Source organism: Erinaceus europaeus, chromosome 3 (genome assembly GCF_950295315.1).
Source record: "Erinaceus europaeus chromosome 3, mEriEur2.1, whole genome shotgun sequence".
NCBI classification, from domain to species: domain Eukaryota; kingdom Metazoa; phylum Chordata; class Mammalia; order Eulipotyphla; family Erinaceidae; genus Erinaceus; species Erinaceus europaeus.
Genome location: NC_080164.1, coordinates 72,570,389 through 72,588,529, shown reverse-complemented (window position 1 = coordinate 72,588,529; position 18,141 = coordinate 72,570,389). Strand labels below are relative to the sequence as shown.

At 46.0% G+C, this 18,141-nt stretch overlaps 1 protein-coding gene across 1 annotated transcript in view; it reads right to left on the bottom strand.

Annotated features, from left to right (window-relative positions):
• The window catches only part of FAM178B (family with sequence similarity 178 member B), a 141,592-nt gene that overhangs the window by 31,213 nt on the left and 92,238 nt on the right, over positions 1 to 18,141 (bottom strand). The window contains exon 13 of the mRNA XM_007535724.2: positions 5,803 to 5,890. Coding sequence (XP_007535786.2) covers positions 5,803 to 5,890 — 88 coding nt within the window. The remainder of the gene's footprint in view (positions 1 to 5,802; positions 5,891 to 18,141) is intronic.

The window sequence follows — 18,141 nt, the reverse complement described above, 5'->3', positions numbered from 1 at the left end:
TGTTTCAAGAGGAGGAGGCTCTGCCTGACAGGCCAGACTGGAAAGGGGTGTGACTGGAGCCCAAGACAGGAGGCAGCAGAGCAGCCCCAGGCTATAGTGGGGATATCAGAAGCAGCTGGGGAGAGCCACAGACAGGCCTGAGCTGGTGCTTCCTCCTTTCTGCCACCAGCCTCTCAGCTCTGCACTGGCTAAAGACTGCCAGCAGTCCCTGCTCTTTGCAGTGCAAGCACTGAGTCATGTCAAGTCCTGGCTCAGGATGTCTTCTCTAGAAGTCACTTCACTCCCTCAGGCCGATTAGTCAGTGCCCTCAGCTTGCCCGGCTCACGCCCTTCTCTGGGGCAGTCTTCCCAGTGCATGGCAGCTCCTGGCACCTGTGCAGAGCCCATTACACAGAAGGTCTCAGACACAGACAGTGAGAATGGTCTGGAGCTCAATCTGGCTGGGTCTTTGGCCATGAGATCCGGGGTCAAGGGAACAATTGGGAGTTTCAAGATGAGCTCTCTCTAGGAGAGACAATGCCACCCTTAAGTACTACCACAGCACCCCCTCCAAACTCCCCTTCAGTTCCAGACAACCTCTCTCTTCCTCCTTTAACACCTCTCCTTGCCAGTTTTTGGCTTCCTCTCACTCTCTATGCATATGTGCTGGCCAAGAAAAATCAAAACAAAATTCCAAGCCTTGAGCTGGCCTGACCACTCAGCAGCCCTTTGTCTTTTGGGTCACTGCTCTACCTCCCAACAGTAACTCATCCTTTCTTTACTGATCTTGACACTTTGGTGTGTGTGTACACAAGCGCGTACACACACACACACACACACACACACAGTTTTATTTTATTTTTAAAATTTTGTTGCTGGCATTTTACCATTATGGATTGATAAGCAGACAGACAGACAGACAGACACACACACACACACACACACACACACACACACACACAGCTTTGTTTTACTTTTAAAATTTTATTGGTGTTGCTGGCATTTTACCACTGTGGATAAGTAGACAGACAGACAGACACACACACACACACACACACACACACACACACACACACAGAGCTTTGTTTTACTTTTAAAGTTTTGTTGGTGTTGCTGGCATTTCTCCACTGTGGACTGACTCTTTTTGATAAATAGACACACACACACACACACACACACACACACACACACACACTAGCATGAAGCTTCCCTCAGCATTGTAAATACTCCCATGTGGTATACCAAGTGCTTAAACCTGGGTCAGGCATCTTCCCAGGTGAGCTATCTCACTCGAACTGGAAAGATGAAGTCATGCCTTTCACATAACATGGATGGACCTGGAGGAGCTCGTCCTAAATGAAATGAATCAGGAGAAAGACAAATACTTCATACTCTCATTCATATGTGGGGTTTAAAACAATGAATTGAGGGTGTGAGGGTGGGTGGTGGTGCTGCAGCCAGTTGAATGCACATTACCGAGTGCAAGGACTTGGGTTCAAGCTCCCGCTCAGGGCCACACTCCACGAGCAGTGAAGCAGGTCTGCTGGTGTTTCTCCTTCTCCATCTACCTCTCGCTTCTGAATTTCTATCTGTCCTATCTAATAAAAAAAGAAAGGGGAAAAAAAGGGGATGAAAAAATGGCCACTGGGAGTAATGGATTCATAGTGCTGGCACTGAGCCCTAGCAGCAGCAACAAGAACAACAACGCTAACAATAACAACAACAACAAAAAAAAATGAAGAAAGGAATAAAAGCAGCAAATTGTGGGAAAAAGACAAGGTGAAACATAAACTAACCCTTATCCCACATGTGCAGAATGGAGGCATTTAAAGGAAGGGCTGATATAAGGGGAAGTAGAAGGCTCAGTGCCTTATGGTGGTGGGTGATGTGTGCTAACATATATTTGGGAAAGAGGTGAAATCATACCTCTGAGACAACTTGTAAAACAACATCTCCTCTGGGGTTGGGCAGTAATGCAGTGGGTTAAGCGTACATGGTGCGAAGCACAAGGAGAGTAAGGATCCTGGTTCGAGCCCCCAGCTCCCCACCTGCAGGGGGTTTGCTTCATAAGCAGTGAAGCAGGTCTACAGGTGTCTGTCTTTCTCTCCCCTCTCTGTCTTCCCATCCTCTCTCGATTTCTCTCTGTCCTATCCAACAACAACGACATCAATAACAGCAACAATAATAATAACCACAACAATGATAAAACAACAAGGACAACAAAAAGGGAGCAGTGGATTCATGGTGCAGGCACCAATCCCCAGCAATAACCCTGGAGGCAAGAAAAAAAGAGCTCCTCAATATTAAACAACAGTGGTCCGGGAGTAGCTCAGTGGATGAAGCGTTGGACTCTCAAGCACGAGGTCCTGAGTTCAGTCTCCGGCAGCACATGTACCAGAGTGATGTCTGGTTCTTTCTCTCTCTCCTCCTGTCTTTCACATGAATAAATAAATAATAAGAACAAAGTAACTTCAAATTTAAAAAATAAACAAATAATAATAAACAACAAATAATGCCAGGTAGCTAGTATAATGATTATGTAAAAGACTATTTGCCTAAGGCTCCAAGGTCTCAAGTTCAGTCTTTAGCAACATAAGTCAGAGTTGACAGTGCTCTAGTAAAAAAAAAAATGTATATATTGTTATATATAGTTATTATTATAAAATAACTAATAAAAACTGGGTGGTGGTGTAGGAGCTCTTGGCTCTGCTCTCTGTGGTGTGCCATAACCTCTTTGGCCAACACCAAGGCATCTACCAGACTGCCTTTTTATTTTCTATTATTATTATTACTTTATTTTTATAGAGTACTGCTCAGGTCTGGTTTATGGTGGTGCTGAGGACTGAATCTTGTAGTCTCAGGCATTAAAAGTCTTTTGCATAACCATTATGCAGTCTCCCCAGCCTCAGGAATCCTCTGAGATTCAGTTTTTTTTTTAAACATTTCTTTATTGAGGAATTAAGGTTTTACATTCGACAGTAAATACAATAGTTTGTACATACATAACATTTTTCAGTTTTCCATATAACAATACACCCCCCACTAGGTCCTCTGTCATCTTTTTTGGACCGGTATTCTCTCCCCCACCACCCCTGAGATTCAGTTTTGATGAGCCAGGGCTCACCCCTTTCAGCCTCTGCTCCTACATGCAAGGTGATCCCTGAAACAGTTGGTTTCCCTGTCTCATTTGAGACATTCTGCCTTCAGAACTCTGCCCTATTAAGGGGCCCTCACTGGCCTCTCCCAAGGTTTCTGACTATGTGCTGCCCATCCTAGCATCTCAACCTTGGCTTTGTTCATTTCACAAGTGTGTGCTGAGTTCCAGCATGTGCCAGGTGCTCTGTGAAGCACCACTGGGCAGCAGTAAGGACAGAACATTTGGGCACTGCTCTCAGGGAGCTGCTGGTGTGTGTGTGTGTGTGTGTGTGTGTGTGTGTGTGTGTGTGTGTGTACCCTGAACAGATAAATGAAACCTATCAGGAAGTGAACACCATAAATAATCTGAAACAAAGTGATGAGGCACTTTGGGCTGGGTGGTCAGCAAAGAGGAGATGACATTTCAGTTGGAATTGGAATGGCAAAGATGCTCTAGCTATGCTAAATCTGTAGGAAAGCATTCAAGGCAAAGGGGACAGCTGGGACAAAATCAGGGTTGGCCACTTAGATGAACCAGCCTTACCCTGCAGTTGCTGCACTTTGGACTCAGCCATACTATCCTCTTGACCCCAGAACATTCTCCTAGCATTCTGGGCAAGGGGATGCGTGGGCTTGCCTTGAATACCTCCAGCAATTACAAAGGCATAGCCTTTCACCTTGCCTTGTTCAGGATGCTGAGCTGAGGAGTTCAGCTGTACCCACAGTTCTAGATTCCACGGAGATTCCTAGGGTGGTGGTAGTAGTGGTGAGAGCATTCTCCATCCTTGGGCTGCCTTCCACCCTCACCCCACCCAGACCCTTCAAATGATGTCTTCAGAGCTGCAAGAAAGTTGTAGCCTTCCTTGAATAGGAGAGACAAGAGAGACAAGGAATGGGCGAAGAAACTCTACCTTCCTTGCTGGTCCAAACATGCCTAACATGGTGGTGGTGGTGATGGTGTGAGGGGGAATGCAGGAGAGAGGGATGCAGGAGGGAGGAGTTTCAATTTAGTAACCTTTCCTTCCTTCCCTTCCTCCCTCTCTCCCTCCTTCTTTCTCTCCCTCCTTCTCTTTCTTTCTTTCTTTCTTTCTTTCTTTCTTTCTTTCTTTCTTTCTTTCTTTTTAAAGAATGTATTTATTTATTCATGAGAAAGATAGGAGGAGAGAAAGAACCAGTCATCACTCTGGTACATGTGCTGCCAGGGATCAAACTCAGGACCTCATGGTTGAGAATTCAATGCTTTATCTACTGTGCCACCTCCCAGACCACCCTTCCTTCTTTCTTTATTTCCTCTTTAGATAGACAGAGAGGCAAAGAGAGAGTGAAAGAGACCACAGCAACAAAACTTCCTTCAGTGTGATGGGGGGTGGACTTGAACCTGGGTCACACACATGACAAGCCTATTTAATGATTTATTTTGCTGACCCCAATGTTTGTTTCATTTTCTTAAAAAAAATACTTATTTATAAAATGAGAGGGATAGGAGGAGAGAGAAAGGACCAGACATCACTCTGGTACATGTACTGCTGGGGATTGAACTCAGGACACAATGCTTAAGAATCCAACCCTTCAGCCACTGCACCACTTCCCAGACCATGTTTGTTTTCATGTTTACTGCCTTTCCACATTTTAAAAATATAGCCAGGGGCTAGGGAGGAAGGAAGGGGAAATATATATATTCTTTATTTTATTTTGCTATGACTGAGAGAAATTGAGGGGGCGGATAAAGAGAGAGAGAGAGAGAGAGAGATATCCACAGTACAGCTTTACCACGCATGAAGCTCCCCCCATGAAGGTGGGGACCAGGGGCTTCAATCTGGGTCATTTTGCATGGTGATATGTATGTTTAACTAGGTGCACCACTGCCTGGCCCCAGAGAAGTTACTGTTATAGAGAGTTTTGGTGGCTGACAAGATATTTAGCTTACCTGTGCTTGCTTTATCATACATGTGATCCAGGCCCAGCCCCCCACCCCACCCCAGGATTAAACTTTGGCGCAATGGTGTCTTTCCCTCTTTCTATCTGAAAAAAACTAGAAAATTAGCCCGGAGTGGTAAAACCCCAGTGGTGACAGGAAACAAACAAACAAACAAAACAGTTTCTGTTTTGAGAAAAGAAAAAAAAAGATGGAAAAAAAAATGGAGATGGATAGAGCTAATGGTTGAGTAAAGTTGTTGTAGTCTATGTTTACCACTAATTAGAATTCAGCATTACAAGGGGCTAAGATGGAAGAACAAAAATAAAAATGGTCAACTTATGTACAATTTATCACAACTGAAGAAAACAGGGGCTAGGGAGATAGCATAATAGTTATGCAAAAGACTCCCATGCCTGAGACTCTGAGGTCCCAAATTTAATCCCCAGCACCACCATAAACCAGGGCTGAATAGGGTTCTGCTGCATCAATTAATCAACCTATCAATCAATCAATCTATGCATCCATCTATCTACCTATCCTTCCTCTCTTTCATTAAAATAAATAAAAAATAAAATAAAACAGTAATGTCCAGCTTGCCCTTAGTGCCTAGAATTTAGGCATAAAAAGCAGTCTGCCCACTGAAGATTATGAGCGAGAAATTCAAGCTCAGTGAGCTCTCCTGGTTTTGGAAGAAGCATTAGGGGTAAGGAGGTACAAGGAGTGCAGTGTCTCTGATCCCAGGGAGGGATGTGGCAGGTGAGGCAGACTCACCTGAGCCTTCTCTGTCCAGAGAGGGAGAGTCTCCTGCTGGCCTAGCAGCCGGGATATGACAACAAGGCTAAGCTGGCTTCGCAGTTGCCTATAAGAGAAAGAGCAAGAGAGGAAGTGGGTTCTAGGTCAGGGGTCCCCTGTGGGGTCAGGGCATACACCCTGGGGTGAACATGGGGCAGCCAATCTCTGTCTTGGGAAATCTGGCAAAAGGCCTTCTCCTCTGGGTTATAACATTTGTTATTCGCTTTAGAGGTCAGAAAACATGCACAAGGGGGAAGTTGAAAAGAGAAAAGGAAAAAAAAAAACCATTGGAAAATTCAGAGTCTGGCATAGTGTTTACTGCTTGAATACTTTTTTGTTAAAACTTGTCTGTGGACATACAGAGAATGCTCAATTGCTTTTGCACAGACTCTGCCTTTTCTTTCAACCTGTACAGGTTGACTCAGCCTGGTCAGACCAACCTTGGGTGTTTTTTTTTTTTCCAGTCTATATTTGATAGCATTCCTCTGGGAACCCCAACCCTGACTAGTCCAAACTCAGCCTCCAAGGTGGCATGTAAGCCAGGCCTGCCCCAGCAGAGTCCTGGTCACTAAACCACTGAGAAGTGGCTTTAAGCCTTGGCTGGAGCTATAAGCAGAGTGAATGGCTTTCCAGCAGGACTACTAATCACTCAGAGGTGATTCTTCCAGGGCTGCTGTTTGCCAGTCTACCTCTTTGTGGGAGAATATGAGACAGTGTTCCCCACAATGCCCAGCATCTGCTGTGTCTGAAGTCTAAGTCTCTGGAATATTTGGGGGCTCTTGTGAACCAATAAAGTCCTAGTGCTTTGATAAGCTTGAGCTGGGCTTCTATCTCTAAACAGTTCTAATTTATTCACTCCAGATGGAGTATCTTCAGATGCTAATGCTTAGGGCTTTGGTTTTCATGATTTTCTTAAGGGCTGGAATGAGTAAAAAGGGGAGGAAGGAGGGAAGTAGAGACCAGAGAGGATGGGGTTAGGGATGGCAATGGTTAGGGGAGCTACTAGAGGGGCAATGGGAAGTCAAAGAAATTGGGTGAGCTAGGACCATAGGATCATCCCCCTCCACCCACACTCTTATACCACAGTCCCCTCACACCCCACCCCCACACACTAGGGTGACATTTTTCATGAACCTCCACACACTTGTTACCCCCTCACGCCCCCTCCCCGCCCCCAGCATCAATATCAGCCCCTAGCATGAACTTAGATGTGGCCATAGTCACTCACTTCTGTAGAAAGTCAACACCAAGGGAAGCCAAGAAAAGGTCTCAAGGCTGGAGGAAGCTTAGAAAACATAAAAGAAAACACTTGGGATGCCCCCAGGGAGAAACACCGCTATAGTGACCTATAGGAGCTCTCACCCGAATCCCTAGAATGACCCCCACTTGGAACCGGAAGATCAGACATCTGGAACAGCACCTGGAAATGATGTCTCTTTAAGGCAGGACAAGGGGGAAGCAGGACTGAGCCTGCTGCTCTCCAGCTGGTGCGGAAGGCTCCACTGTGACTTCCCAGGGCCTGCAGCTATCCAGGCCTCACATGGGGAGTGTGTGTGTGTGTGTGTGTGTGTGTGTGTGTGTGTGTGTGTGTGTGTGTGTGTGTGTGTGTGTGTATGGGGGGGGGTGCTGGGGTGGCTGGAAGCTGAGGAGGGAATGGTCTCTTCAAAGCTCTGGCAGCTTGGAATCTGAACCCAGAGGTCTCATTTGTTTTTCTTAGATAGCACTTAATCAAGACAGTCAGAGGAATCAACAGAGCAAGGGGCTCCTGACTAAAAGGCGAGAACACAGCAGCAGCAGGCTTCTTCCACATAGGAGGGGACAGCTGTGAAGAGGGGAAATGTTAGGTGTTGGTGAGGGGCAGGGCTCACACACAGTTGGGCATGTAAACTGATAACTTACTTGGATGAACTGGCAAGGTCTATTATTAATACAGTGTACATATGCCTATCCCATAACCCAGGAACACCATTCCTAGGAACACATGTACAAAAAGCACAAGGCTATATTCCATTAGAATGCAGAGACAGGGCTGGGGAGATTGCTCAGCCTATTAGAGCACCAACTTGCATGTCTGAGGGCCCAGAGGCTGCTGGTTCAATCTCTGGCATCATCTTAAGACTCAACCAAACAGGTCCCCCTCTCTTTTCCCATTCTCTCATGTTCTCATTAGAAACAATAAACAAACAAAAACCAATTACACTGGGTACACAATGGCATGGATGACCTTCAATGGGGCAGTGTGAAGACACCAGACACAGAGGAATAGATGTGCCAGCTTTCATTTACATGAAGCACAAGACAGAGCCAATGCCAGCTGTGGGAAGCTGGCACATGTCAGGGAGCAAGTTCTGTTCCTGTTTTACATGTGCCTGGCTTGTGGAAGTTTGTTAAGCCCTCAACTTTATAGTCTGTGCTCTACTCTCTTTGTATGTTGCAGTTCAACAGAGCTGTTACTTAAAGGAGAAATTCAGTGGGGATGGGGATGAACAGGATTGCCAGACTAGTCAATAAAAAGCTAGATGCCAAAATAAAATTGAATTTCTTATAAACAAAGAAAAACTTTTTTTTTTCCCTGTTGTGTAAGTCTGCCTCATGTAATGTTTGTATTTCATCTGACAATTTTTTTCTTCACTGCTCAGCTCTGGCTTGAGGTTATGTGGAGGTTGTATGTGTGTGTACACCTGTTATGTGGAGGGTGTATGTGTGTACCTGTGTCTTTAGAATCTCAGGCATGAAAGTCTTTTGCATAACCATTATGCTATCTCTTTCACCTTTGAGAGGAAGAAATGACTTTAACCAGTGAGGCCAATTCTGCCTTTTTTTTTTTTTTTGAATTTGACCCCTTTCTAAAGAACACCTTGGCCTTCCAATCAGCTTTTCCCAAAGTTCCGCAGTAGATGAGGTTTCTCTGGACTGCACTGTGGACAGAACAAAATGGGAGCCCTACACCCCTTAGACTATCTCTCCCACACTTCCCTCCATTTTCTTGTTGACCTCTGCTCACACCACACATCAGCGTGGTGGTCTCTGCCTCATTGTCAGCCAGGACCTGCCTCCAGCTGTTGCCCAGAAGCCTCTGTAGCAGCTGGGCCCAGACACAGTGGGAGGTAAATCGCCCCTCTGCTGTTGCTCCCAAGTGCACTTGTAGCCAGAGTGAGAAGTCCAGCATCTGGGCTTCATTAATCCCCAAACCCAGGCCTGCACCAGGAGCTCTTCTATCCACAGCAGGCGGCCTGGAAAAGGATGGCAGCCTGGGGGGTGGGGGGGTGGGGGGGGTGGTGCTGGCAGGCCGGCAAAGCAGAGCCGGGTGTTTCCAGAAGGGAAGAGGCGGGCTGGGTGGGTCAGGCCAGGGCTGTTGTCCAGAAAGGAAGAAAAGCACTAGAAAAAGCACTGAGGGGTGAATGGATAAAAAGAAACCCACATCTGAGGGCCCTCCCCCATCTCTAGAGTTTGCCCACAGCCTTTCATCCTGACCCTCCCTGCCTCTAAACACTGCCCACTGTGAGCTGTGTTCCTGCTGTGATGCACCAGAGAGAATACGCCAATTTTTAACCCTAGTGTGACAACTTACTACACCTAGGAGAAAAAGAAGATTCACTCCAAATACCACCTAAATTGCAGGGGGCAAGCAGAAGGGCCTGAGGCCTGGTAGAAATGGGCTCTGCCCCCCACCCCCTGAAACTGTCTGACCCCACCGGGTGAGGCCTCCCCAGAACTCAAGACACACCAAAGGAGGATGCAGCAGCCAGAGAGCCACTGTCATATAAGGCAATGTGCTCCAGACAGGCCCCGTTCAGCTCCCCTTGGGCCTCTGGAAGACCAGGACACTGGATTAGCACTCATCAGAGCCTACATTGCTGGGAAATTTGGAAATGACATTTCCAAACCCTGAGTAGAGACGGGAGGTCAAATGCAGTGCTCTACTACCTCTCCCCAACACCCCCCCCCCCCAAGTTCCTGCCTGGTGCAGCCCAGCTCAGAGGTGGGCAGAGGCCCAGGCCAGTGTGGGTTATAGGGGTGTTGGGATAGCCATGTGGGTCAGTGCAACTCCTCCCCTCACTGCCCCCCCCCCCCCAGCACCCCTTGCCTTCACTCCTTCCTAGGGGAACCAGGCTCTGCCAAGACTGAACTGCCCTAAAAGGCCATCAGGCATGTGGCCAAAGGTGTGAGCTGCCTTTTCCATGTCTCTAGGGCAGCTCAGGAAGCAACAGCAGTGGCCTATTCCACTGTGGATATGCTGTTCGACACCCTTCCTAGCTTGCCTTTCTGCCACCTGCTCCTCACTCCAGCATGGGGGGGGGTGTCTTTTATCTTGAGTGTGAGTATGGGTGCCACCCAGGCAGGAAGACATAGGGCCTGGGCTTAGAACTTAGGATAACTTCCTCTGCACACAAGTTGGCGTACTCATGAGTATGTATCTGCAATACAGGGGGAGAGAGACAGTGGGGACAGACCCATCCACAGACATACCACATGGTGACATTAAGGACACTCACTCATCTACAAGGGCTCCCATCTATAAGCAAACACTCATCTCAACACAGATGTCTCCCACAAGAGTGAGGATGTTATACCAAGGAAGGAACACAAGCAAGACCATTCTGCACAGTCCCACTCATACACATGTTCAAAGTTAGGCAAAATGAATCTCCAAGACACAAGCCAGGGAAGTGGTTTCTGTGGTAGAGGAAAATCCTGGGAAGGACCCAAGGGGGCTTTTGGGGAGCAGGTGATACTCTGTAGTGTGATCTTGAGGAGGTTACACAGAGGGTCCCCTTTGTAGAAGGAGACTAAGTGTTCACCTGTGATGTGTCTTTTCTGAATGTTTACTAAACTTGATCTCAGCAAAAGACACAGAAGAGACCTGCAAACACACTATAAGAGAATAAAAGGTTACTACTATTTAGTAAATAAGAGTTTATGTGGACATTCACAACCCAGTTCCTATCTTCCTCCCCTCTCTCCCTCCCTTCCTTATACATATGCATTTATTTTTGGTATTATAATGACTGATAGAACCTTTAAAAAATACCTTAGATGCTATCCAGCATCCACATATTTGTCCATCTAATCCGTCCCTCTGCATATTTGAAGGAAGTCGCCGTGTTTTTCACAGTTATCCCTCCTCCAGGCATCATAGATACTTTCTTCTATCTTTCAGAACCTTCCTGCCACTCAGGGGTCTCTAAGGCCTGGCGGTTGTCAATAGTCTTAGCTGGAGTGAGAGCAGCCCCAGAATGCTAAGCAGTTAGCTGACTGAGCCCAAAGCCTTTTCCTCACATACCTGACTGTTAAATCCCATTTCCTAGATCCTGCTTTAATTGGGGAGTTGGGTCTCTCATTTCTACCCAGCCCCTCACTGCGGGCTGTTGAGATCTTTGAGGACCTTTGACTTACTGTCAGTTGTACTGTGAGCTTGGCCATTGTTTCATTAGTGGCTTCATTCAAGACACCAGTACTGACAAGTCAGTGAAGGCAGAGCCCCAGAGGCCACAGGACATGCCCTGCAGGAGGACTCTGGTGGCCAGCAGCACCTTCTGATGATGTGCCCCCTCCCTTATTCTCTATCTTTCAGCTACATCTCTTCATGCTGTCCACAAGAAACAATGACAGTTTCTATTAAATAGCAGTAGAAGACCAGATAGCCCTCTCCTGAGTTCTACTCTAGCCAGTCTGTCAAAAACAAACAAACAAACAAAAAAAGTGGAGCTAGTCTACTGGAACTTACTCTCAGTAAGTTCCTAGAAAACAGTGCTTCCTTCTCTATGCCTATGCTCACAAACCACCCCCTGGAGAATCATGCTCATGGATGTATCAAGTGTGCCGTTCCAGGAGCAGAAGGTACCCCCGCTCCGGCTCCCTGAAGTTGTCCCACCTATAGAGGTACCTGTAGAGTCAGAACATCCCTCTATAGCCCTCCCCCACCCGGTACCCTCAGGACACTGTCACTCTGGAGGGGACTGCTGTCATATAGCTTCCTTTACTATCTCAGACTTCAAGCCCTTTCCATCAGTATTAGAGTCCAGATGAAAAATTGTGTTCCTTGCCAAAGAGAGAGAGAGAGCAGGAAATACATAGCTGTGCTGTTTTTTCTTCATTGGTACTAGCATTTCACTGTCAACTCCTACTCAAGTGTGTTTTTTTTTTTTTTAATATTTCTTTATTCCCTTTTGTTGCCCTTGTTTTTTTTTTTATTGTTGTAGTTATTATTGTTATTGATATTGTCATTGTTGGATAGGACAGAGAGAAATGGAGAGAGGAGGGGAAGAGAAAGATAGACACCTGCAGACCTGCTTCACCACCTGTGAAGCAGCTCCCCTGCAGGTGGGGAGCCAGGGGCTCGAACTGGGAACCTTATGCCGGTCCTTGCGCTTTGCGCCACCTGCGCTTAACCCGCTGCACTACCGCTAACTCCCTACTCAAGTGTTTTATTGAAAAATTTCCCACCCCATCTGAGGCACCTATCTTTCAGGAATCTGGCACCAAAAAACAAACAAACAAATCTATTTCTTCCATTCTCCCTTTCATATTCTTTCTCTCTCCCTCTCCCTCTCTTTCCCTCTCCCTGTTCCTCTCTCTTTCTCCTGCCCTCCAGAAGTGACTACTCCACAAACACCCAGTCCCTTCTCTGAGCCAGGATCCAAGGACCCAGATAGCAAAGCCACAGCTCATATCCTCATGAAGTCAACAAAAGTGTCAGTAACCAAAGTACTAGGTGAGGAGGTTTTATGGATGGAGAGACACCAGCATCTGAGCCTCACTTTTAGAGAAAACACACAGATACAGACACACACACAGACAGACAGACAGACAGACAGACACACACACACACACACACACACACACACACACACACACACACACACAGACACACACACACAGACACACACACTAACCAGGTAAAGAGGAGCATATTTGACAAGTCTTTTTAGAAAGAGGGAACAGATAGCAAAAAACCTATTCACACTTAACGTTCAATACAGCACTATTTTTAATAGCCCAAATTGGGAGCACCCTAAATCTTTAACAACAGAATACTACTCAGCTGTGAGAAATGATGAAAATTTCACTTTTGCTACGACATCAGTGAAACTTAAAGGAATCATGTTAAGTGAAATAAGCAAGGAGGACAAATACTGGATGATCTTGCTCATAGGTGAGACTTAAGAAGCAAAGAAAGGGAAAATACAGGTGAGCCCCTGACTGTGGTTTACTTAAGCAGATCCAAAGACTTTTTTTTGGGGGGGGGCTCAGTGCCTGCATTATGAATCCACTGCTCCTGGAAGCCATCTTTTTTTTTTTTCCACTGTTGATGCTGTTATTGTTACTTTTGTTTCTAGATAGGACAAAGAGAAATTTGAGAGAGGAGGGGAAGACAGAGAGGGGGAGAGAAAGATAGACACCTGCAGACCTGCTTCACCGCCTGTGAAGAGACCCTCCCTGCAGGTGAGGTGCTGGGGGCTTGAATTGGGATCCTAGTGCCTGTCCTTGAGCTTCACACTATGTGCGCTTAACCCAGTATGCTACCACTCACCCACCACCACCACCACCACCACCACCACCAGCCCCTTCCCAAAGGTTTTTAAAATGGGGAGGTGGGAGAGGACTGAGAGGAGGTTGAGGACAAAGTGTACTATGGTGAAGGAGGAAGACTGTTGGTGGAGGGTGTGGTATGTTGACACCTATCATGGGCAGATGTGAAATTGTATACCTGTGATAACAACAGTCTTGTAAATCAACATTTCTCCAATAAAATGATCTACTTAAAAATGTAATATTGGAGTCAGGCGGTAGCACAGCGGGTTAAGCACACATGACACAAAGCGCAAGGACCGGCCTAAGGATCCTGGTTCGAGACCCCCGGCTCCCCACCTGCAGGGGAGTCGCTTCACAAGCGGTGAAGCAGGTCTGCAGGTGTCTATCTTTCTCTCCCCCTCTCTATCTCCCCCTCCTCTCTCCATTTTTTCTGTCCTATCCAACAACAACATCAATAATAACAATAATAGCTACAACAATTAAGAAGAAACAAGAGCAAAAAATGTAATAGCACTATAAAAACTTGGAAGCAAATCTCATCATGAGTTTGGATGGCTGAAAAGTTTCAGATTCTTTGGGGAAGTAGGAGTTCGGGCTGTGGGGGAGAAGGCAGGATTGGGAAAGTAGGCACAGAGGCCCTCCTACACTGGACTGGGCTGGACTGTTTGGATTTCAGTTGAGGAAAAGGGAGAAGGAGTCTAAACAAAGAAGTCACAGGATGAGATGTACATTTGAAGGAAGGTCAGTGGCAGATAGGATAGGGACAGGTAAGACACAGATAGTCTGCAAGTCTGGCAAAAATCCAGGGTGACTGGATGGAATGAGAGCCTCAGTGCTAGCAAGGCCGATGAGGAAGGGTGACTACTCTGGGAGATGAGGAAACTTGGGAGGAACCTCCGTTGCCTACAAACTCCCAGGCTTGAGGCAGCAGGCAAGTGCTGCAGCTGTCCTGGGTCCATGAAAGAGGAGGCCCACCTTGAAAAGTGGTTAACTTTTTTTTTCTTTTTGCCTCCAGGGTTATTGCTGGGGCTCTGTGCTGGCACTATGAATCCACTGCTCCTGGTGGCCTTTTTTTTTTTTTTTTCATTTTTATTGGATAGGACAGAAAGAAATTGAAAGGAGAGGAGGAGGGAGAGAGAGAGAGGGAAAGATAGACACCTGCAGACCTGCTTCACTGCTTGAGAAGCGCCTCCCACCCCACAGGTGGGGAGGAGGGACTCAAACCCAGATCCTTGTGCAGTCCCTTGCTAAGTACTACGTGTGTTTAACCAGGGGTACCACCACCTGGCCCCAAGAAAGTGGCAGCTTCTGTTTCACACTCACTGAATCTGAAACACCTGCCCACAGAAATAAGGTGCTTAACAGAAAAATCTGGCTAAAGGCAACGGCTCAGGTCGAGTTCCCCAAAACTTCACAGCTCATCAGGATCTGAATAGTTCTGCCCCATCTAGAATCTTCCTTCTGTAGTCATTGCTTCTCATTCGTATACATTTAGACTTTTATTATCTTATGGCTCTGTGAGTCTGGGAGGAATCAGGATGACAAGAAGTATGAGTATCCGGAGGTAGAGGCTTGTATAGGGGAGACAGTGGGGACAGAAGGGACCTGCTGCTTGTGGGGAAGGAATGCTCATTCCTTCCACAGGAAGTCTGGGTGAAGTCTCTCATCTGAGGGCCTAGGGAGGCTGGCTAACAATTTAAATGTGACTTCTGGGTGATCTGGAGGGGTCAAGGTGGGGACAAAGAAAACGTGCTATGTCACCACACCACATCCTTGTGCAGTTTTCATGGTGGGCAGGTCTGAAGTACACTCCGGAAGGGAGTTAAAAGCATAGTGAGAAGTCCAGGAAATGAATCTAGGGAAGGTGAGTGACCAGGAGAAAAGGAACTGACATGGAGCCTGGATATGAGGTTGGCTGGGAGACAGAATGGTTGGCCCTGAGGAGAGCAAGTGATCCCTACTCTGGCACTGTGGAACATGGAAGAAAGCAAGGAGGACTCTGGGGAAAGCTGTGTCCAGTCTGCTTATGTCATCATTCTGTCCCCACACTCCAGGACCTGAGGACTTGAGAGCTGATTCCTCCCAGGGCTGCCTGCATGTCTGCTCCAGCAGCCAGTTCCTCTGAGCAAGTCAGACACCAGCTACTTCAGATGGAAAGTAACCAGGCTGAGAGGTTACTGGGGAGATCCTGCATTCATAGGAGAGAGGACTAGGCTGGAAAGAGTCAGGTGCAAAGAGATACAGGACAGCAGTGACGCAGGCAGGGTTCTGGTCCTGGAAGAATTTAGTGACAATTATCATTCCACAGGAGTACGTAAGTAGTAAAATCTGAGTCTCGTTCCAGTAGGTGTGGCCAAGGATTTATTGCCTCTAGGTGTACATGTAGGCATATTGAGGAATTTCCTCCACCACAGGGTGTCCACAATCTAGAAACAACTCTCTTACTTCCCTCTAAAATAAAGAAACCAAATAAAACCCAGGAATTTACTTCTATCACAGGAACAAAGATAAGAAGGGAGTCAGAGTTTGGAATTCAGTTATTCATCAGATGTTGTGTAAGCATTTGAGAAATTCTAGCTTGAAGCACAGGGATAAAGCCACAGGGAATCTGTATTCCATTGGAGAAGATATTTGTTAAGTTGGTGGAGAAAACAGAAAGGAGTCTGGTTCTAGGTAGCTCTGAGAATGGAACTCAGTTGGAAGAATGTCAGATGAACTCTCTCTGAGGAGGTGACTTTTGGCCAGAAAAAACAATGATGTGACAATGCTTCTCCTGCAGGGTGTAAGTGTGTGTGTGTGTGTGTGTGTGTGTGTGTGTGTGTGTGTGCATGTGTAGTGTATACATGCGCTTGCGTGAGTGGAGTGTACTGGGAACGGGGACATCAAGATGCAGGTCCATTAGGTTCTCCAGGGATAGTTAGGGGAAGAACAGTGTGCAGGTAACACACCCTAAGACCATCTTAAAATAAACAGTTCAGGGGCTGGGCAGTGGTGCCTTGGTAGAATGCACATGTTATAATGTGCAAGGACTCAGGTTCAAGCCCCCATCTCTACTCAAGTTTCTCTTTTTTAAATTTATTTTTATTTATTTATTTTCCCTTTTTGTTGCCCTTGTTGTTTAACATTGTTGTGGTTATTGATGCCGTTGTTGTTGGATAAGACAGAGAGAAAATAGAGAGAGGAGGGGAAGACAGAGGGGGAGAGAAAGATAGACACCTGCAGACCTGCTTCACCGCTTGTGAAGCGACTCCCCTGCAGGTGAGGAGCCGGGGCCTGAACTGGGATCCTTACACTGGTCCTTGTGCTTTGCACCACATGCGCTTAACCTGCTGCGCCATCGCCCTCTATCCAAGTTTCATGAGCAGTGAAGCAGTGCCACAGATATCTCTCTGTCTCATTCTCGCTCTGTTATATATTTTATTTATTATTTAATGAGAGAGGTACAGAGAGAGAGAGAGAGACACCAAAACACTGCTCAGCTCTGGCTGATGGTGTTGCTGGGGATTGTGTTGGTATTTTTCATGAACATTAACAACAGGATTGAACCTGAGACCTCAGAACATCAGGCAGGAAAATCTTTTGCAGAACCATTATGCTGTCGCCCCAGCCTTCTTTCTCTTCCTATATCTTTCCTCTCATTTCTGTCTCTACCAAATAAATAAAATATTTATTTATTTATTAAATATTTATTTTCCCTTTTGTTGCCCCTGTTATTTTTTTTATTGTTGTAATAGTTATTATTGTTGTTATTGATGTCGTCATTGTTAGATAGGACAGAGAAATGGAGAGAGAAGGGGAAGACAGAGAGGGGGAGAGAAAGATAAGACACCTGCAGACCTGCTTCACCGCCTGTGAAGCAACTCCCTTGCAGGTGGGGAAATAAAATATTTTTTAAAAATTCCTTCTTTATTGGTCTGTATTAGGGCTTCATTGCTCGTAGTCAACTGAGAGAGAGAGAGATAGAAAGAGAGAGAGAGAGGAAGAGAGAGAGAGAGAGAGAGAGAGAGAGAGAGAGAGAGAGAGAGAGATATCACAAAACTGAAGTTTCTTCCAGTGTGATGGAGGTGGGCTCAAACCAGAGTCGTGTACGTGACAAAGCAGGCAACTTTTCAAGGGCGCTATCTTGCTGTCTCATTACATTTTCTTCTTACTGGAGGCTGAAACTAAAGATTCTTGAGCAGGAAGTGATTTAATTGTTTGTGGGAGTTCTTTGACTGTTAAATGTTTTAGGTATATTATTTACTCAATTAATAAAACCCAAACTAGAGGGTAGAGTTCAGGTCCTAGAACATGATGGCAGAGGAGAACCTAGAGGGGGTTGAGTTGTTATGTGGAAAACTGGAAAATATTACACATGTACAAACTACTGCATTTTACTATTGATTGTAAACCATTAATCCCCTTCCCAATAAAGAAAAAAAAAAACCCAAACTAGAGGTTTAGCTTGTACAAATATATCCTGAGATCAGATAAAATAATCTGCTGGTCTGCTGGTCTGGGATTAATGTGGAAAGAAGTAGGGCAGAGGAAAAGGGGATGCAGATGCAGGTGAAGAGAAATCCTCATGAACCATGACTATCTGTTGAGATAGGCTGTGGTTGCAAGGGTTCCATGATATTACTCTTTCCACCTTTGTTACATGTAATATTTTCTAGAACAAGACTTTTTAAAAATTTCTTTATTGGGGAATTAATGTTTTACATTCGACAGTAAGTACAATAGTTTGTACATGCATAACATTTCTCAGTTTTCCATATAACAATACACCCCCCACTAGCTCCT